Raw genomic sequence first — 22,933 nt, forward strand, 5'->3', positions numbered from 1 at the left:
AACTTCAGACAAGCGCCCCCCCCCCCCGCGCGAGAGAAAACACTTCTCTATTATGCCATTCCAGACTCTCTCTACGAAGCAAAGTGAAGTAGCAGAGTCTGGTATTACCAGGCTAGGACAATGGAGCGCTGCAGTGATGATACGTAGGCCAACCTGGAAGTTAGTATCAGCACCCTACAAAAACAAAATAGGACTCCATTGGCTTTTGGATTACTACAGAAAATAAGCTCTGTGACCTTTTTTGTAGTGACCAGATGAGTTTACCTGTTTGGCATGATGACATTTAATGTGCCCGACAACATCTATCGTCCCATTAGACACTTTTTAGCAACCACCTATTAAAGTAAAAGTACGCTTTAAAAAAAAACTACTGATGTATTTTATATTGTAGATCATATGTTGAGCTTGTGTTCACCACAGACCTTATTTCAGGCATTTAACAAAAAACCCCATTGACTTTAGGACGATGGATCCGGAAGTGCTATAATGCTAACTTGTTTTTTGGGTTGTGCCCACAAAAATATGTATTTTATATTAGCGCCTGCAGCGCTCTATATCCTGTAGGGGAAGTCAGTGTTTGGTCTTCTGATGAAAATAATATTTTGCAAGCTACTTACTGTATAAATTACAAATGCAATATTATAATAATAGCCTACTTTTACCAGTGTGGTTTTTTTTTTTTTTTTTTTGGAGGCTCATAAATGCATTGACAGGACAGTCACTAGTGAAATGTTTGGGACTTTACACAGTCAGCCAATCAGTGCGGGAAGTTCACATTTTCGAGTTTGGAAGTCGTGTTTATGAAATCAGGTGCGTTCAAGTAACGTTCGTCAGAGCAAGATGGCGGTGTACTTTCTTTTAATTAACTACACAAAAATACAGCAAGTTTTTTTTTTTTTTTTTACCTCTACTTCAGGAAATGAAGAACAAAGAATGTGCATTAGGTGTGTTTTGCTTTTTTTATGTTTTTAATTAATTTATGAAGCCACTGTAGATTTTATTGTTTCATGTAATGTTGTTATATTACAATGCTATCATATTTTGCACAGGCAATTAGCATCATTTGTTGTAAATAAAAAAAGCCTGACAATATCACTGACACGCCCCCAACTCGTAAACTCAGGGCTTAAAGTTTCCCACTGGTATTTATGACTTTGTGGTGGCGTTCTTGTACGTTCAACTTGTAAATACGATCTTACCGACATGACTTGATCAAACCATGAGTGCCCATCATGAGCAAAGATGGCAGCATTTAGTCATGTATGCTAACAGACAAGCTATCGCTTCACTTCAGGTATTAGACCTCTTTGCTCGCAAGATTGAAAGAATATTTATCCAATAAAAAATCAAATGAAATAAAACTGTTATCAAATGAAAACGTGTGATATCTGCTAAACTGTTGTTTATGATTTTAATAGTGTATACTTTTAGCATTCTCTGGAATGTTTATCAGACCAAGCACTTTCTGTCTGTAATGTTGTGAATTGAAATGCATTGATAAGAGTTTTACCAAAAAGCACATCTGTAATGGAAGACATTTTTATTATTGTTTCTAAGTAAAAATGTTTTGATATGATAAGATATGATCAGATATGCCATATATTTCTTTCCTTCCACTTACTAGAAGTGAATGAAACACTTTGTATAAGAAAAAAAGCTAAGGCTATGTTTAAAAAAAAAAAAAACATCAATTCTTCTTATTAGAATGTTAATGCTGATTAAAATATTGTATCTGGATAAGACGACCGTTATTACTGTATTTCAGTAATGAGAAAGATAATATTTTGATAAACTGAGGGGAGGGGTGTGGTTAGATGACGTCACAATGGTACTCTCCGCCTATTGGCTGCTGTACTTCCTTGTTTACCGTCTTGTCCGTGTTCAATAAGCGCTAACGGAAATAATCAACATTGTTGTGTAATGGCGCGTTCACTGTTTGATCAACACAAGTGACAGCAGCGATATAACACACAACTGTCCAGCAAGGCAACATATTTGAGGTTATCGTGTAGTGCGCTCGCTATCCGCTCGTCTTTATCGGATTAAAGAGCGATGATGGCGTCCAGCTATAACGCAAAGGATGAGGACGGTCTCCATCCGGGATCGGTGGGCTCCGGGGGCCCGGGGTCCGTCAAGAGCAAGAAGCCCGATAACACGGCCTTTAAACAGCAGCGTTTGCCCGCCTGGCAGCCCATCCTGACCGCGGGCACCGTCCTGCCAGCCTTCTTCATGATCGGACTCATCTTCATCCCCATCGGCATCGGACTCTTCGTCACCTCTAACAACATCAAAGAGTTCGAGGTGCGTAACGTCACCATAGCAACATCATGTTGATTAAAGAGGTTTATTAATGGTGCGTTCAAGTCATCTCGCAAAGATCGTATTTACGAGTTGAACGCACATGAACGCCACCACTATGTCGTAAATACGAGTGGGAAGCTCGGGATTTTCTTTAAGCCCGACGAGTTGGGGGCGTGTAAGAGAAACATGGTGGAATAATACAATGATGACATTAAAGCTTTACTAATTAAATAATTATTTTTTTTTACAATGATGACATTAATGATGACATTAAACATAACAATGTCATATGTAACCATGAAGTTTGCAGTGGCTTCATAAATGAATCAAAAACATCTGATGCACATTTATATGTTCTTCATTTTCTAGAACTAACGTTAGAGTTTAAGAACCTTGCTATTTTTGAGTAATTCATTAAGAGAAAGTATACCGCCATCTTACTCCGATGAACGTGACTTGAATGTCACTCTATGGAAATGTCCATTTTTCTGTCCCTAGCCTTTACAGAAATATTACACTTAAAATTTCTTTACATTTTAAAATAAAACAATATGTTATTTGAAGAATTACACCTTCTTGAGCCATCAATGTGGCAATATCTGATTTTTATTAATTATAATTTAAAATACAATAATGTATAACGTTACATAACTATCAAATATATTATGTAAATGATATAAAAAAACAAAATGCCGAATACATATTATAAAATTTATAATGAAAGTACTGTTGTGGTCCCCTGGAGTTGTGTCACTGGTGTTACCGTTAAACAAAAATCTCTTATTTTGAAATAAAAATCACACTGATGACATTACTTGACTTCCTTCTTCCAATTTCCCGAATATCTATGAAGAAAAGCCCATGGTAGATCCAGTCTCTTTTCAGTTAAATCAGAAATCTTCTCATTTATCTCATGATTTCATATGAAGCTTTTAGTTGAACTCACTGTTATAACCTACTTTAGTGTTAGGTAATTGTAAAAAAACTAGAATACAAATGGATTAAACTACTTAATTTAGTTAGTATACCATGATTGACAAGATGTGGTTTGATACCTTGCAGCAGCCATTTTGTAAAATGAATTTTTCATGAAAATTGTCAGTGGTGTTACTGTCACTGGTGTCAGTTTTCTTATGGGTAACACCAGTGACTCCCATTTATAGATAAACTTTATTCAAAGCTATTAATTTAGATTATATGCCAAATGTAACAATTTAGTCTCATCTACTTAATTATAGTTGAAGAATAAGGATCTTTGGTCTTATGTATGTCATTGGTGTTACTGTCTTTTTTTTCTGTCACATTAAATACAATGTGACATAATAATAATTTTACATCCATTTAATTCTGCTACACTCAAAATTTAAGATTTAAAGGATTGCATCATTACTTGATTTGAACTGGTTTTCAAATATTTTCATTGTTATAGCAAACACATGGCTGCGCAAATGAACTAACCTCATTCAAGCACACTTTTAACAAACCTGATTAAAATAAATAAAACATAATCTCCTTATTTGTTGCATTATCATTATTTTCTGGTAACTCTGACTACATGTGCTGAAAAAAATTGAAATAATATTTCATAAAAACCTTTAATATTGCCAAAGAAGTAAGGTAACACCAGTGACCAAAAAATGGTACATGCGGTTGCGGTCTTTAAATAAATGCACAAAAAAATATAGAAAATCATTCAATCTGTCATTTATGCGTATTCATAAAGTCAAAGGGTAATCTAATAATGTGGTGTAAGTTTAAATGTTAGAAAAAGAAATAAATTTTAAGACGTCTTGCCATACCAAAAGTGGACGTTTCTGTAGAATGACCCAAACACGGCTTCCCACCTTCCCTGGAGGACTTGAGCGCACCATTATAAGGCTCTGTACATTTGAAGTTGTCAGGTATCAGAGTTGTTTTGTGTTGGTTCTGTTGTAGATCGACTACACTGGTGTCGACATGTCCAGTCCGTGTTATAACTGCGCTCAGAACTACAGCTGGAACAGCACTAGTGTGTGTACCTGCTCGGTGCCCTTCACCCTGGACCAGCACTTCGACGTAAACACCTTCTTCATCTCTCATCCCTCATCCTAACACTTAGGAGAAAGTTAGCAAAGCCTTAAAAGGGATAGTTCACCCCAAAACGAAAATGATCCCATGATTTACTCACCCTCAAGCCATCCTAGGTGTATATGACTTTCTTCTTTCAGCCAAACACAATCTACTAACTTAAAATTACTTTTTTTTCCTTTTATTTTCTGGTGGAAACAAGCTTCCATATATCTCAATGCAAGAGCTATAACTGGATAAAGAACTACATTTTACAAATAACTAAAAATCCAGAAGGAATGTTTTTGACTTCAGTTTCTGGTTTGACCAACTTGAGCAGAAATAACTTTAACCAAACGCTTCCTTTGACTGTGGATCAGTCCAGTTTGGCCTGGAGGAATTTTGGCTTATATTTAAGCCAGTTTCTAATATGTTAGGCTCGAATAAGCGCTTTGCCTCGCCCATTCCGAAACATTACATGTCTGCTCATTTCAGTGATGGCAAACCATCCTGGTTCATAACTACCAACTCTTGAACTCTTTATACTTCCACCACTGTGCTTTACAGTTCATGTGACGCTCTCTTATGCTCACCAAGGCTGTATTTATTTAAAAGTATTATTAGAAAATATTTGATTTGATATATCGAACCAAATTTGCTGCATACCTAAAATCCATACTGTTGGAACAGAGGCGGTTCATTTATAGTTGGATATATTTATCTGTAGGTCCATTAAGTTACATTATTTACTCTGTGAGTGTCTGTGAACTGTGTGGTGGTGAAGTAAATCGCCTAAAGTGGCATTAGTTCTCATGTATTATGCATTTTAGAGGACTTTTTATTGATTGTATAGTTTAAAATAGAATAGTTTCCCGCTCCTAAAACAACAGGTTTCAGATCAATTACATATAAAATGCCTGTGAATAACATTAAAATAGCCCTCGGACAAAAGATTTTGCCACTGGATGGTTTTATATCCTCTGACATCTTTTCTTTTGTAGAGTAATGTTTTCATGTACTATGGACTCTCCAACTTCTATCAAAACCATAGACGTTATGTGAAGTCAAGAGACGACAGTCAGCTGAACGGAGATAAAAGCTCTTTACAGGTAAGTGGTTCGAGAATCTGTTTCATGACTGATAAAACAGGAGGAAAGGATTTCCTGGCATTTAGCCTAGTTTTAAACACACTTCATTTTGTTGTTTATAAAGACACAGTTCTGCTGAACTTCATGAATGTGCATTTTATGAAATATGTTATGTCTTTATTTGCTTTTAGTTTCGTATTAAACAGCCTTGATGCCAGACATGACAAGCGAATGGCTAATAATTTGAAACTTTCATGGAAGGAAAGATAGGTTTATGCTATACTTCACATTTCAAGACATTGTTTTTAAGTGTTCAAGTCTTTGTTCTGCAGAACCCAAGTAAAGAGTGTGAACCGTACCGAACAAGCGAGAAGAAGCCGATTGCTCCCTGCGGTGCCATTGCTAACAGTCTCTTCAATGGTAAGACACATATGTGCGAGGTCAGTGACCAGTGACAAGCTTACGGCTCAAACAAACACACTTGTGTTTATTTTAAAACATGTACTTATAACACAGATGATGCACTGTGTACAAATGTGCAAACTGTTGATATTAAAAAGATATTTAGTCAGAGATTTGATATGTATTGCATAAATTTTGGCTCTTTATGCCCATGATGCTGATTTCTCTTTAACATATGTGACCCTGGATCACAAAACCAGTCACAAGTCGCACGGGTATATTTGTGGCAATAGCCAAAAATACATTGTATGGGTCAATATGATAGATTTTTCTTTTATGCCAAAAATCATTAGGATATTAAAGGGGGGGTGAAATGCTCATTTTCACTCAATCTCCTGTTAATCTTGAGTACCTATAGAGTAATATTGCATCCTTCATATCTCCAAAAAGTCTTTTGTTTTATTATATTAATCAAAGAAAGATAGGGTGTACCGAGTCTTTCCGGAAAAAAACGAGCGGCTGGGGGCGGGCCGTGTGGGCGAAGCTTAGCTGTGCTAACGCACCGAGCTAGTGACAACACACAGAGACATTATTTGTTCAACAGTTACTCACCGTCCGGTTCCAACGCACGACCGCGAACCTTTATCATTGCGACTGCTCGATCCTTAAGCATTAGACGATCTGGGCTTTGTTTATAAAACAATCATCGTCGAAATGCAGGGAACAAACAGTCTTACACAACTCCGTTTATGCTCAGGAAAACAAACTCCATCCACGGGTTCCTTAACGCTGGGTTCTTTGGGAATCTGTGCAGGGTTGTCTTGCCCTGGCAACCAAAAACACACTTCTTTGGTGACATTGACTTCCCAAAAGCCGGGCAGGCGCTTTGATGGCAAACTGCTTTCACTCTCTTGCTAGTCTACGAATGCGCGCGCGGCCGCGATCTTACCGGAGAAGTGCCCTTAGGACCCATATAAGGAAATTCCGCCCTATCTTACGTAAGACAGAGCCATACTCGAAAAAAACTTTCCGAAACTTGTGACAAACCGGAAGGAGTATTTTTGGAACAAAAATACTCCTTCAAACGTACAACTTAGTTTTTGAAACTTTGTCCATGTTTAGCATGGGAATCCAACTCTTTACCAGTGTAAAAAACTCAGTATGCATGAAATAGCATTTCAAAAGATCATGTTCCATGAAGATATTTTGTAAATTTCCTACCGTAAATATATAAAACATGTATTTTTGTGAGTGAATGCAGCACAATCGCCAACATAAATGGACAACTTTAAAGGAGATTTTCTCAATGTTTCGATTGTTTTGCACCCTCAGATTCCAGATTTTCAATAGTTGTATCTCGGCCACATATTGTACTATCATAACAAACCATACATCAATGGAAAGCTTATTTATTCAGCTTTCAAATAATTGAACCATGTGACTGGTTTTGTGGTCCAGGGTCACATATTTGATTTTATTGATATCTGCAGCCTTGCACCATGTAAATATGTGAATATGAGCCCCTAAATAAATATTCACTGCTTACACAAGCTGCGTGAAACAGACCTGAGGTCTTTCTGACTGCTTTCTGTAATTCGTTTGATATTTGTAGATACTTTGGAGCTGTTTTACCTCCATCCAAACGGAAGCCGAATAGCTATTCATCTGGTGAAGACAGGCATTGCTTGGTGGACTGACAAACATGTGAAGTTCAGAAACCCAGGAGGAAGCAACAGCAACCTCTCCGTTGTGTTCCAAGGTACATAAAGCCCAACCCTGTAAAGCCTACAACATGATCAAAAGTTTGCTGAAAAACCTGTCGCACACAATCTACTCCAGTCCTTCTGTCCTCTGATTGATAGTTTAGACTTTTTCAGCAAGTAAAAGTTTTACAAAAATTGTAAAATGGCCTCTATGTTTTTAAAGTTTCGCTGTATTATTGCTAACCAGCGTTATTTGTCCTCACAGACACAAGCAAACCCGTCAACTGGCGCAAACCCGTTTATGAGCTGGACCCGACTGATCCTGAGAACAACGGTTTCATCAATGAGGATTTCATCGTGTGGATGAGAACCGCTGCTCTCCCCACCTTCAGAAAGCTGTACCGCATCATTCAGAAGAAGAAGGACAACATGACCCCGACATTACCGCCTGGAAACTACAGCCTGGATGTCACCTACAGTATCCTTCAGAAAATACCATTTCAGTCTTTCTACTTCCAAGTTTTTGTTCATTTTTCACCAGGTGGAAACAGGGTCTGTGAGATTAGCATAAGCCTTTAAACCAGCATTTGCGTTCATAATTTGAAGGTAGGTTAGGCAATTTCAGAGAGGTTAGCAATAGAAAGTTAGCTTTGAAAGCATGAGATCCCACCCTCCCTTCAGAGCAGAGCCCCGTCTCCTCCGAAACACATGAACACACACAGCAGATTCTGCAAAGCATCTCGAGAGACGGCGTTAAAAGCGCATAACATTACAATAATAATGAACTAACTTCCAGAGCTCGCTCTTGTACCACCTGACTGCTGCAGATTCATTTCGCCGTTGATAGTGTTGACATAGAGACGCATAAATCCGAGTCTGAGGACATGAACGGCTCCGGTTGGAACGTCATGGGTTTCGTAACGGTAACGGCAAGGCATGAACGCAGCATCAGCTCGTTGTTTTGGTTCAGGAGGAACTGTAATAGGTGGCTGTTTGTTTTGGACCGAATGCAATGATTGGATGAATATTCTTTGGTCGTGAATCTTCCACAGAAGAGGTATATGTAAGGGTTAATGCCCGACGAGGTGTCCATTGTCAGGTATTAATGAACGACGGCGAGGTGTGAACCGTCCGACGCGCAGCGAAGTCCATTAATACCTGACAATGGACACCTTGAAGGGCATTAACCCGCTTATACCATGGTAATTAGCTAAATAACACATTTTTAAAACATTAGTTTATATTTTAATTAGTTTTACAATCGAAATCTAAAGTTTTTACAAACAATAACATGGTTTCCCTGGTTACGCCTGACTGTTTATTTACTAGGTGTCCTCTATCACTTTTTAATGGACACCCTGCAGCCAATCAGAATCGAGTATTCACCCAGACCATGGTATAAATACGTTTTAATATTTAGACCACTTCTATTATTGATTGCTATCAGGATGTGAAGAGAGTTTCAACCAGTGTAACAACAAAAAGTGTTTATAAAACACATTTCCTACCTTTAAGTTATTTATAACTTCATCATAAGAAATGTACAAATGCAACTGTTAAGGCTAATGTTAATATACTTAAAGAGAAATCGAAGTGTCGTCATTTCGAACTAAATCAGGCCAAAACGCAGTTCTTTTGGAGTGTGTTTCACTTCGAACTCAGTTTGAGTTCAAAACAGCTTGCCAAAGCGAACTCTTCTGGTAAACATCTCCGAACTACCATTGGTCCATGGCGATGATGTAATAGGTGGGTGTGGCTCTGAGGCTCCGCCTTCTTTGATGTAGAAATCTTCTCCAGTTCATTTCTTCTGTTCAGTCCGTCGAGGTCATGAACTGGTAGAAACTGAATTTGTAAGTGTTATTCTGCAGCACATATTTAAGGGTGTGTTCACACTTTTAGTTCGGTTTGCTCGGTTCATTTGAAAAACATTTAACACCAAACCCTCAAGATACCGAACCTAAAGGCATTGGGATACGTTCACAACCTGGCTTTTATTACGTATATTTCACGACTGAACTTACCGAACATCCAAAACAATCCTACATATCGTAGCCTACATATGATGACCAGCTGAGAACTCGTCCTTTTCAGGGTCTCATCTTGTGACATCATGTCCTGTTTTTGTTTCGTTTACATGTCTTTGGTCCGTGTTGCGTTCATATTTCATTTGAACTGCACTAGAGTTTTGGGTCTCGGTTCGCTTGTTTGATGCGCTCCAGGGTTCAGAGGTCAGCCTTCACTCTTATTCAACTGAACCGCACTTACAGAGCAATCACACCAGGGTTTCTTTTACCAAACATGCCAAGTGTGAACACACCCTACGTGCCGCTCTCAGCAGTGTGGCCGTTTTGGGATGTTCGCTTACAGTAAACCACTGGTCAGTGGTCAGGTATTTTAAATTGCTTTAAAAATAGTCTTTTTACCCCAAAGCGAAGAATGAAAAAGAAAAACTTCTAAAAGCCTTTAAAGTTTCTTCAGTAACACTTTATTTTACAGTGTCCTTGTTACATGTGTTACATGTACTTACCGTAGTAATAACAGTAAATTATGCATAATTACATGCAACTAACCCTCAATCCAACCCTAATCGCACCCTAACCCTATAGTAAGTACATGTAGTAGATTAATATTACTCAGTACTTAAATATATAATTACACTGTAACACGGACACCTTAAAATAAAGAGTAACCGTTTCTTCTATATGTAAGCAAATGCATGTTGAAGTACGGTAGCGTTCTTTAATAACGTGACCCCAGATTACCCAGTGCGCAGCTTCGACGGCCGCAAGCGTATGATCCTCAGCACCATTTCCTGGATGGGAGGGAAGAACCCTTTCCTGGGAATCGCCTACATCACAGTGGGATCCGTGTGTTTCTTCCTGGGAGTGGTCCTGCTGATCATCCACCATAAATACGGCAACCGCAACAACAACGCGGACATTCCCAACTGAACGCGGATCAGCGCACTGACGTGAGACGCGTGAGGGATCGGTCATGATGTCTCATGTGGGAAGATGCTCCTGTACACACAGGTGCCAGAAGGACTGCTTACAATGTTATTGTGTATGCACTGGCAGTTTGTAATGATCTGTTTTAAGCCTTTCTTTCATTCACACCAAAGCTTTATCTTGGAAATCTTGATTCTGACACAGTTGATCTTTCTGCATTAAGTGTTTTGTGTTGAGGACAGTATGAAGGCACTGTGGAGTAACTGAAGGATGTGTAGGACTATATTTGAGTGAAGCCCACACAAACATGTCCAGGTCATATTTTGCCCAAAAGTCTAATGAAGAAGGTGGGGTGGAGTGGGATCATATGTTGCAGGATAAAGCACTTTGTATTGACATTTTCATGGGCACATTTTCCCCTAAAAATTCACTTTAGGACATTTCACTTTTTAGTTTGTTTGTAATTTGTCATGATTTTAATTATATTCTCTATACAATAATACAGTGATTTTATTAAGATCAGCATAACTACAGGCAAATACAACAAATTCTACCATGGTGCATTATTTATTTATTTATTATTTTTATGACTTTTTTTTTGCATTACAATAATGAGAATTTGGGGAATTGTGCTTATTTGTCATGAATGTACTATATTGTCACAATGCAAAAAACATAAAAATATCCATCGGCCTAAACATATTCACTTTTTTTTCTTTTGATTTTGAGGTTAAATATGACCAATCTTGACTGGCTTTGTGAAATTCGTCCGTTTGGATAATAATATAGTATACTACAATGATAATATTTTAAAATCAAAACAGTAATGGATTTTAATCAGTGATTTTTATACAAATTCAGTATTCATGATACGATAGTTTGTCATGCGAATCAGCAAGAATTGTTGCACTGTGTTATTTGAGATGCTAAACCGGAATGCTCAAAGCGAATGTGTTCAGTTTTTTAGTTTCTTCTCTGAAAAGCTTGTTCTCTGCAATGTGTATTTAAAAAGGAAATGTGTGTGTTCAGCAGCTGCTATGAAATCCTGTATCCAGCTCAGTTCTGTGTGTATTGTTGGGCCAAAGTCATGCCATTTACTGAAAAGAGTTGTGTGATAATAAACGACAAATGCATGAGAGATGTGCTGTGCTGCTTTTCCTGCCTCGGTCCCGTAAGTCAAGTACTGAGTTACTGATTACATAATCAGATTCCAAAAAATTAGTAGATTATTATTATTATTATTATTATTATTTTTAATACTCATAATCAGACTACAGTTACTTTTTTATTGATTAAATGAATACATATTCACACAATGGTTTCATATTGCATACGTTCAGAAAGTCTTCTAGTTTTGTGAAATTGCACACACACACACACACACACACACACACCAGCCACTAGTCAGGTGTCTATAATTGCATGGAAAACGGAGAGAAACACAGCATTTGACCATTGGATTTACAGAAATCATTTGACTTTTAAGGAGTGTTTTCTCATCGCTGCATATCAAATCAACTCTTGACGAACACATTATTATTACTCAGTAAGTAATTTAACCATGTATTGCGATGCCTTTGGAAACATTTATTATAATTTTCGTTATTTTAAAATGATTTATTTAACATTAATTTGGGAAATCCTGACAATGTGATGTTTAATGCACTTCATGTTGCTGATGACAAAGAATGGAATATATTTTCTTTCTCTTTGTATTTGTGTATCAATGTGGTTACAGTACTGTCCTATTCAGTTTAATGGGATAAATGAGTTCGGTCAAAACAATTAATCTAAAAGCAGTCAATTACATTACATAAAAATGTGTAATGTAATGGAATACGTTACTAACTACAATTTTTGTCATGCAATTTGGCATCAGTAACTGCATTAGTAAGTTATTTACCCAGCACTGCACATTGGTTATCAAATGTTTGGTGTCTGGCCAGATTACAGTTTGCTGGATAATTGTTTTCTATTGTCTTGATTTGGCAGTGATATGTGCTTTACACCTGCGATTCCTACACTCTAAAAAAATCTGTGTTGTTTCAACTCAAATTTGTGTCAAATATGAACAAACCCAACCGTTGGGTTAAATTCTAATAACATTTTGAACCAAAAGGTTGGGTTTGTCTGTATTAAAGCCAAATTTGGCTTCTCCTAAAGTTGTATAGCCTACTGACTGAAGTGGACGGAATAATGACAAAACAAAATCAGCAAGATGAGCTTTTATTCAATCCGAAGTGTAACAAACATACTTATCAATAATGGTAATAACTCTATGGGTAATAACGGTATTTTACCAAACGCATTTTAATTGAACAACCATAAGGTAAAAGGTAAGGTCAATCGGCTACTCGAATCATTTTTGAGTCATTTAATTGGAACGGACAGTCCGAACGAACCGATTCGCTAGAAAGAATCTAGCGAAACCGCTTACTCGAATCGTTTTTGAGTCATTTGGAACGCATAGTCCAGCGAACCGATTCGCTATAAAGAACCGGATCTCGCGGCTCTCCTGTCCAGCAGGAGGCAGTGATGCGCTGTTTATTCTGTTGATTCTGCGTCAGAGCTGAAGAAGGAAGTGACATAAGTGTCCTTGTGCGGCTTCCTGAACATCACGATCTGAAGGAGAAATCGTCCATCACCATGTTTAGGCATTTAAGGGTGAGATTTCAAATCTTTATGTCATTTATCATTGCATTTATCTGGCGAAAGCGTTTGAACATGTTCTCATAACTCAGCCTGAATAGATTTGTCCAGAGTTAGAAACACTGTTCGCCTAGTAACGTTAGAAGCTCTCGTGACCTCCTGCCCATTACGGAAGATTATTAAGCATTTGGGTATATATTAGTTTATAAACAAAATTACCGTCTAAAAAAAGGAAAAAAAAAATACTGTATTCGTATATTGATATGTAAATCCATGTAATTACTTTCACCAGTCTCTCTCAAACTAGATAAACTGGGAGTTTCCTGGAGAGATTTACGACGTTTATTATCATTATTAAATGATTATGTACGTGAGGGTTGTTATTGATAATTGAGGTGTGTGTGTGTGTGTGTGTATATATATATATATATATATATATATATATATATATATATATATATATATATATACAGTACCAGTCAAAAGTTTGGAAACATTACTATTTTTAATGTTTTTGAAAGAAGTCTCTTATGCTCATCAAGCCTGCAGTTAAAAAAAAAAAAACAGTAATATTATGAAATATTATTACAATTTAAAATAATGGTTCTCTTTTTTAATATATTTTAAAATGTAATTTATTTTTGTGATGCAAAGCTGAATTTTCATCAGCAAGTACTCCAGTCTTTGGTGTCTTATGATCCTTGAGAAATCATTCTAATATGATGATTTTAAATTGTAATAATATTTCATAATATTACTGTTTTTTTTTTTTTTTTTTTTTTTTTTTTTTTTTTTACTGCAGGCTTGATGAGCATAAGAGACTTCTTTCAAAAACATTAAAAATAGTAATGTTTCCAAACTTTTGACTGGTACTGTATGTCAAAAAAAGGATATATATGAAAGATCAGAAGGATAAACAATGCAGATTTATTTTTTACAGCCATTTTTGATCATATTTACCAGGGGTGCCTTAATTCTTACCACAACTGTATATGGCTGTGTCTGTGTGTGTGTGTATATGGATATATGTATGTACTATATACTGTATATGATCAGTGTAAAGGGATGAACAGAGGTTTTAGTGCGCAGAAGTGTTTTTCTCTCGTTTATGGAAGCTTGTTTCCGCCATGTAAGTTAATAATAATAATTAAAAAAAGGTAATTGCGACTTTTTTATCTCACAATTCTGTCTTTTTTTTCTCAGAATTTTGTTGCAGAATTCCGAATTTATAGGTATATTTATAGATAGAAACATTATAGAAATTTTTGTGGGAATTTCAAGGAAAAAAACGTCTGAATTGTGAGAGAAAAAGTGACTTTTTTATTCTGTGGTGGAAACGATCTTCTTCGCTGTTTCGATAGTTCTGCACATGATTTGCTGTTGTCGTCCCCCAGACCCTGCAGCAGTTCTCCAGGAGGACCGTGTCCAGCAGCGCACCCAGACAGCTGGAGAACAAAGTCCCGGGAAAGCAGAAGATATTTCAAGTTAGTTCTGATCTAATCCAAATGGACATTTAGTCAAATCCTAAGATTTCACAGGTTTAGTTACTACTAACTAGATCTTTTTATTCCTCTTTGGCACTCGCTAATGGTAATGTAAAAGATTGTAATTTGTTCCCAGGTTCTGGACTGGTATTGTGGATGAACAGATAAGTACGAAATGATTCGCTAGTAGGGTTCACTTGTATAGTAGGCTGTATATTACTAATCACTGCATGTGTCATAATACTGAAATAGTATGAAGTGTCAGATTAAACAAGTAGTTTAAAGCTTCACTGATTCTATAACTGCGATTTCACTGGCTTTGATGCTGGAACTTTCTGCTTACGGCAGTCTGGCGCTGAGTTGAGGATGGCTCTTATATTATAATTCTTAAGAATAAAATATGTTCTTTAAGTTGTTGCTATGTGACTGAGATCAATCTTGAATGTTCAGTTTGTGTTGGTGGTCTCGCTTACAGAAGTCAAATTGAGCAAAATAAGCTATTAAAGGAGATCTGTAGCATTATTCTGGAGGATCAGAATTAGGCTTTTCTTCTTTAAGCTGTTTTTATGCTTCACACTTGTGTCCCCTTAAAAGTAAGTGTTGAAGTATCAAATGCTAATATGTCATTTCTGCTTCTTTCAGGAAGACAATGGCTTGCCGATTCATTTGAAGGGAGGCGTCACAGATGCTCTCTTGTACAGGGCGACTATGGCCCTAACTGTCTTTGGTAAGCTTTATATATTTGGCTTGCCATTTTGGTCTTCATTTATGTTACTTGTGCTTTATCAGTCTTTTATCTGGAAATCCATCAGACAGAGTACACAGCTTCATTACTTGAGTAAAAGTACAGATACCCCTTGCTAAATTTTACTCAAGTACAAGTAAAAGTACTACAGTCAGATGTCTACTTAAGTAAAAGTACTGAAGTACATGTTTTCAAAAGTACTTGAGTATCAAGAGTACAAGAGTACATTTTCTAAATATTGCATTACTACTGCCACAGTGCTTACATTTATGTACAGAAACGTCCTACATGGAGTTATGAAAAATGTTAATGTTAATACCTTGGAGAATGTAAAATGAATTGAAAGTAAAATCAAGTCATTTTCATCTTTTTACCATGTTGCTTTATTTAACATTTCTTACTTTCCCACAAGGCAATAGCACAATGGCAACGCTCTGACAAACCTCTGCTAGAGTTTTAATGGATTTTTTGCACCCACATTTGAACTCGACTGTGTTAAACACACCGCATACTCAAGAACATCAAAGCAAATGCTCAGCTTACAATAATGTGTAATATCAGAAAAGAAAATTCAGCTAACAATTGTGTGTACATGTGAGTTTCTCTGTTTTTTTCATCAATCAAATCACAGGGTTCCAGACTGCGACCATTTTTTGAGAATGTGCAAGTTAAAATTTTATGTGGTCGCATTTGTGCGAGTGCATTACTCATGCATGAATTTTCCTGCATTGAACTTGTTTTAGCGCCCGCCAAAGTGATTTTTTGTCCCGCCAAAGTCTTATTTGATCGGTGAGTAAAGTAGATGAACTGCCTCGCTTGTGACAGGGCGCATGTGTATGAGGCGCCAGACTGGACAAAAGCGAAAAACGAACTGCGCGAGCGAGCGACAGTGCGCGAGAGAGACCGAAAGTGCGCGAGAGAGACCGAGTGTGTCCGCGCGCGCGACCGGCTCTCTCTCTCTCTGCTCGTTCTTTCAGTTAAACATGTGCCCTGTCACAAGTGCAGCAGTTCATCTCAAATTTTTTTTTTTTTTTTTAGAAGAAGTAACAGGTACTCACGGTTATGGATAGAAATGTAGTGGAGTAAAGAGTACAATATTTGCCTCTCAAATGTACTTGAGTAAAGTCATGAGTACTCCCCAAAAATGATACTCGAGTAAAGTACAGATCCCTCAAAATTGTACTTAAGTACTGTACTCAAGTAAATGTACTGTCCGGCTCTGAAATCCATTGACATGGGACGAAGTCATAACATTAACAGTTTAATCTTTTAAAATATAATCAAATTAATTCAACAATTCCTTTCTATCCAAATACATCTACAATGATCATGACAGTCATCTGTCATGCTCCCAAACGAAACCACATAAAGGTAGTTCTTGCATATTGTGTTTTATCCCAGGTTATGTGATCTGAAGACGTGTGTGAGTGATATAATCCACGGCTAGCTGTGCATTAAACCATTTTAAATCACGACGTGGAGGCAAAGAACCATCTGACGTGAAGCGGAGTGCGTTAAAATGGTTTAATGCACAGCTAGCCGTGGATTATGATGCTTATACCATGGTAATTTGCCAGCATTGACAACTTAAAGCTGTTATTGATGTTTGTAGACTAATATTTGACCGGAAGGATGAAACTGGCGGTTATTTTCATCAGTTACGACTCGTTAGATCCAGCATTCTGCCCACTTTGAATCAAACGCAAAGATAAAGTAGTGCGAAAGGTTACATTTATTGGAATAAATGAGTTAAAGCATTTATTTGAATTCATTATCGCGAGAGTGAGATGAGAGATGTGTGTGTGTGAATTACCTGCATCTGTTCAGCATCTCTCTCTATTAACAACAAAACTGTCCATTTAAATGACGTCAAAACCAGCGATGTTGCCCTCTCAATGCTGAGAAATAAAACGTGGCGATTCAGTAGCGGAGCTGTTTTATTAATAAATGTGGTGGGGCAGCGTTAAGTTTCATAAGTCTTAGAATATAGCACACACCACGTTGAAAGGGCTGCTTTTATGGTGCTTTTTCATCCTTTGTGGAGCAGGACAGGTGTTTTTTTTCTTTTCAGTTGGTGAAAAATGACAGCATATTGGTTTGGAGAAATACAAATGACTATATGTATTTATTTATTAAAGATGAGCTGTTCTGAGAGTGCATAGAGTCAGCATTCTGATTTGTGTATATGATCGCGAAACATGATCAAATGGTCTAAGTATTTCTAAAGGTAACTGCAACGGTACAGTTGCTTACTCTTCATTATCTGTCTTTACGGGTTGTTGGTGGTTTGTCATGATGTTTTGTACTTTGTACTCTTTCCAGTGTACAAAATGAACTGAATATGCATTTATTTCCTCTATAAACACCAGCTCTTCTTCTCTCCTCAGGGTGCGGTTATGTGGTGTATTCATTGCTCGACGCAGCACTGCCCAAGAAGAAGAATTGAACATGCCTCTCTATTCATGTGTCTGAGTTGTAAAGATCTCTATTCCTCAGAATTATATGTCTTGTCATTTATTTTGAGTACATTGGATTCATATTTATTGATTGTACTATACAGCGCAATCATATGTAATAAAACGTTCCACTGTACTGAGTCTTTGTGTTTTAAGAAACTGCTCTCAACTATATTTTCACTACATTTCATTAGATTTAAAGTCAGATAAAGCAGAATCTTTTCTTCCGTATCGTGATATACCCGAGTGTAAAGGATTGTCCAATAAGAAAGAATGTTGGGTGGAGACTTGGTTCAATGAATCTGTTGTTGATTGGATGTTGAGATGTGGGATGGTCAGATGGAGGTGAGCTTGCAGGGGCGGAGTCTAACCGGACTAAATGATTGGAGAAGTCCTGCATACATCACCAGAAAATCTGTCATTTTCAACGCAAGACCCAATGGTATTTTGAGCTAAAAAATAAAAACCTATACATAGATAATTTTGTTTAAATAAGATCTATGGCATATATTTAGAAAATAGTGTTTTTTATATATATATATATATTTTATGTTTTTTATTTATATAATTATATACACACAGCGATACAGCAATCTTGATCCCATTCTTTGCTGAACTGGGGCCGTATTCACAAAGCATTTTAAGGCTAAAAGTAGCTCCTAACTGGCGAATTTAGGAGCAACTCCTAAAAATAATGGGCGTGTCACTCGTAACTTTAGGACTCCTAATTTTTTTGACTAAGAGTAATTCACGAAGCATTTTAGCCCTAAAAGTAGCACCTAAGCCTGGGACAGCTTAAAAGAAGTCGAGAGGACTCCTAACTCACTAAGACCTATTCACAAACCGCTTTTTGTGGCATTTCACGTTGCGATGTTTTGAAATGTGTTTGCGGCGGCTACAGGAGCTTCCAATCGCGAGGGAACAATTTTGCATTGTAGGCATAACTAGGGATGCAATAACGCCGCCACCAACAACAACCAAAACTAGGCTACTCATTGCATGTAAACTAATTGTAACGTTTCATTGTGAATCAAATTAAAATGTTCTTCTCTTTGCAAACGTAGGCAGAGGCATATAGTGACCGATTAATTCAATAATGTTGCAAAGATATTGCATCAATCCATATGTTTCATTAGGCTACTAGGCTATTTGTTTTGCCTTACTCTTTATTCATTTAGGCTATTTATTCAGTTATTCATCATCTTCCGTCCTTCGCACTACTTGTGTAGCGCACGCATTCTCAGACCTGTCACCTGTCAATCATCATCGTAGGGGAGGTGTTTGAATCATTCCCGCGTTACAATCATCAGCCAATCAAGGTGGTCACTTCAGTCAAGCTCGTGCATGAGTAATGACGTCATCCACAGCAACGAAGACTCACTCTTAGTTTAGGAGTTGTCATTTTTCTTTACTAAGAGTAGGTCTGAAAGGCGTTGTGAATAACTTTTAAGAGAAAACTCCTAGCTAAAATATTTTAGTGTGATTTAGGAGTACTCCTAGTGGTAAGATAAAATGCTTTGTGAATACGGCCCCTGAAGCATAAGTGTTAAAAAAGCATTTCATAATATGGCTGATAATTAGCCATACACTAAAAAAGATATGATTTGTCACAACCTTGATCTTTTGTCAAATCAGTTTAGATAATGTGGTTCAAATAACAATATTTTGAATTTCTATTTATTAAACCAATTGTATTAACTCACATTTGTAATTTAAATGAACTAAAAAATTTTAAGGCAACCAGGTAACCTACTTTTTAAGTTAAACCAACAATAATTTATATATATATATATATATATATATATTTATTTATTCAGTATAATTGTGTTATGTAGAAATATAGCATGCTAATAGTATGGTTTGCAACAGTTTTCTATGGACTTTCTGCTGAAAATAGTAGCCAACAAATAAGCCAAAGCTTGCTCAGTAGTGTTTAAATGTAACATTCCTACAGTTTGGTGGATTTTGGACTGTGCTGGTTTGTTTAAAAAAGAAGCTAAAATTAAATTATTTTTTGTTTTGAGGGAGAAAATGTCTGTCCCATAAAGACACACTGGTCAAGCTTAGGCTAGCAGAAGATTTACATTTAGGAAGAATTTTAATAGATATACAAAATCTATTTAAAAAAAGAAATATTTTCATGTCCAGTGCAACAGGGTGAATGTTATGTTGCTAACATATAGTACTAAAAAGAGTAAAAAAAGAAAGAAATGGTATATCTATCTCTGTTCTTGGAGTTGCTTTCCCTCCAAGGAATGGTCACTTCGAGCAAGTCATGTGATTTAAAGCATATGCTTAAAGAAGCACATGCTTATGTTTGCATAACTCCTCGCACCTGCTCATGTGTGGCTTTGAAGACGCTCTGAAGGGAGGGTGGGATCTCATGCTTTCAAAGCTAACTTGCTATTGCTAGCCTCTCCGAATTTGCCTACCTTTAAAGGGTTTGTTCACCCAAAAATAAAAATTCTGTCATCATTTACCCACCCTCATGTCGTTTCTCAACCGTAAGACTTTTGTTCATCTTTGGGACACAAATTAAGATATTTTTAATGAAATCTGAGCGATTTCTGTCTCTCCATTGACAGTCTATGCAACTAGCCTTCAATAAGTTCCTAAAGAAATCATAAAACTAATTCATATGAATTGAGCGGTTTAGTGTAGTGTAGTTTATTTTCTTTAGAGACAATCGTTTTATATGATGAACATATTGAATTTAGGCTTTTATTCACTTATAAACTTTCAATAGCGCAGCAGACATAAACTGAAGCTCCACCAAACCTGCTTGATGCAGTCATTGGTAAAAAAAAAAAAAAACCTCAAACTGCTGCGTAACACGAGAATGAACCTCATTGGTTCTTGATGAAGCTCAAACGTGCTGCGTAACACGAGAATGAACCTCATTGGTTCTTGATGAAGCTCAAACGTGCTGCGTAACACGAGAATTAACCTCATTGGTTCTTGATGAAGCTCAAACGTGCTGCGTAACACGAGAATTAACCTAATTGGTTCTTGATGAAGCTCAAACGTGCTGCGTAACACGAGAATTAACCTAATTGGTTCTTGATGAAGCTCAAACGTGCTGCGTAACACGAGAATTAACCTAATTGGTTCTTGATGAAGCTCAAACGTGCTGTGTAACACGAGAATGAACCTCATTGGTTCTTGATGAAGCTCAAACGTGCTGCGTAACACGAGAATTAACCTAATTGATTCTTGATGAAGCTCAAACATGCTGTGTAACACGAGAATTAACCTAATTGGTTCTTGATGAAGCTCAAACATGCTGTGTAACACGAGAATGAACCTTATTGGTTCTTGATGAAGCTCAAACGTGCTGCGTAACACGAGAATGAACCTCATTGGTTCTTGATGAAGCTCAAACGTGCTGCGTAACACGATAATGAACCTCATTGGTTCTTGATGAAGCTCAAACGTGCTGCGTAACACGAGAATGAACCTCATTGGTTCTTGATGAAGCTCAAACGTGCTGTGTAACACGAGAATGAACCTTATTGGTTCTTGATGAAGCTCAAACGTGCTGCGTAACACGAGAATGAACCTCATTGGTTCTTGATGAAGCTCAAACGTGCTGCGTAACACGATAATGAACCTCATTGGTTCTTGATGAAGCTCAAACGTGCTGCGTAACACGAGAATGAACCTCATTGGTTCTTGATGAAGCTCAAACGTGCTGTGTAACACGAGAATGAACCTTATTGGTTCTTGATGAAGCTCAGACGTGCTGTGTAACACGAGAATGAACCTTATTGGTTCTTGATGAAGCTCAAACGTGCTGCGTAACACGAGAATGAACCTCATTGGTTCTTGATGAAGCTCAAACGTGCTGTGTAACATGAGAATAAACCTTATTGGTTCTTGATGAAGCTCAAACATGCTGTGTAACACGATAATGAACCTCATTGGTTCTTGATGAAGCTCAAACGTGCTGTCTAACATGAGAATGAACCTTATTGGTTCTTGATGAAGCTCAAACGTGCTGTGTAACATGAGAATGAACCTTATTGGTTCTTGATGAAGCTCAAACGTGCTGTGTAACACGAGAATGAACCTTATTGGTTCTTGATGAAGCTCAAACGTGCTGTGTAACACGATAATGAACCTCATTGGTTCTTGATGAAGCTCAAACGTGCTGCGTAACACGAGAATGAACCTCATTGGTTCTTGATGAAGCTCAAACGTGCTGTGTAACATGAGAATAAACCTTATTGGTTCTTGATGAAGCTCAAACGTGCTGCGTAACACGAGAATGAACCTCATTGGTTCTTGATGAAGCTCAAACGTGCTGTGTAACATGAGAATAAACCTTATTGGTTCTTGATGAAGCTCAAACATGCTGTGTAACACGAGAATGAACCTCATTGGTTCTTGCTGAAGCTCAAACGTGCTGTGTAACACGAGAATGAACCTCATTGGTTCTTGATGAAGCTCAACCGTGCTGTGTAAGACGAGAATGAACCTCACTGGTTCTTGATGAAGCTCAAACGTGCTGCGTAACACGAGAATGAACCTCACTGGTTCTTGATGAAGCTCAAACGTGCTGTGTAACAAGAGAATGAACCTTATTGGTTCTTGATGAAGCTCAGCCGTGCTGCGTAACACGAGAATGGACCTTATTGGTTCTTGATGAAGCTCAACCGTGCTGCGTAACACGAGAATGAACCTCATTGGTTCTTGATGAAGCTCAACCGTGCTGCGTAACACGAGAATGAACCTCATTGGTTATGGATGAAGCTCAACCGTGCTGCGTAACACGAGAATGAACCTCATTGGTTCTTGCAGAAGCTCAAACGTGCTGCGTAACACGAGAATGAACCTCATTGGTTCTTGATGAAGCTCAACCGTGCTGCGTAACACGAGAATGAACCTTATTGGTTCTTGATGAAGCTCAACCGTGCTGCGTAACACGAGAATGAACCTCATTGGTTCTTGATGAAGCTCAAACGTGCTGCGTAACACGAGAATGAACCTCATTGGTTCTTGCTGAAGCTCAAACGTGCTGCGTAACACGAGAATGAACCTCATTGGTTCTTGCTGAAGCTCAAACGTGCTGTGTAACACGAGAATGAACCTCATTGGTTCTTGATGAAGCT

The 22,933-nt window shown here is 37.5% G+C and overlaps 2 protein-coding genes across 2 annotated transcripts; both read left to right on the forward strand.

Annotated features, from left to right (window-relative positions):
• Nucleotides 1-1,837: 1,837 nt before the first annotated feature.
• Nucleotides 1,838-11,547, forward strand: tmem30aa (transmembrane protein 30Aa). The gene is made up of 7 exons (XM_079854342.1): nucleotides 1,838-2,301; nucleotides 4,237-4,356; nucleotides 5,349-5,456; nucleotides 5,768-5,855; nucleotides 7,450-7,596; nucleotides 7,806-8,018; nucleotides 10,298-11,547. The coding sequence occupies exons 1-7, from the start codon at nucleotides 2,053-2,055 to the stop codon at nucleotides 10,489-10,491; spliced, it is 1,119 nt and encodes a 372-aa protein (XP_079710468.1). The 5' UTR covers nucleotides 1,838-2,052; the 3' UTR covers nucleotides 10,492-11,547.
• Nucleotides 11,548-13,045: 1,498 nt separating this feature from the next.
• Nucleotides 13,046-17,958, forward strand: cox7a2a (cytochrome c oxidase subunit 7A2a). The gene is made up of 4 exons (XM_079853698.1): nucleotides 13,046-13,152; nucleotides 14,532-14,621; nucleotides 15,264-15,348; nucleotides 17,754-17,958. Exons 1-4 carry the CDS (start codon nucleotides 13,135-13,137, stop codon nucleotides 17,810-17,812), a joined length of 252 nt encoding a protein of 83 aa, XP_079709824.1. The 5' UTR covers nucleotides 13,046-13,134; the 3' UTR covers nucleotides 17,813-17,958.
• The last annotated feature ends 4,975 nt before the right edge of the window (nucleotides 17,959-22,933 follow it).

This window comes from Squalius cephalus, assembly GCF_949319135.1.
Source record: "Squalius cephalus genome assembly, chromosome: 20".
Taxonomy (NCBI): Eukaryota; Metazoa; Chordata; class Actinopteri; order Cypriniformes; family Leuciscidae; genus Squalius; species Squalius cephalus.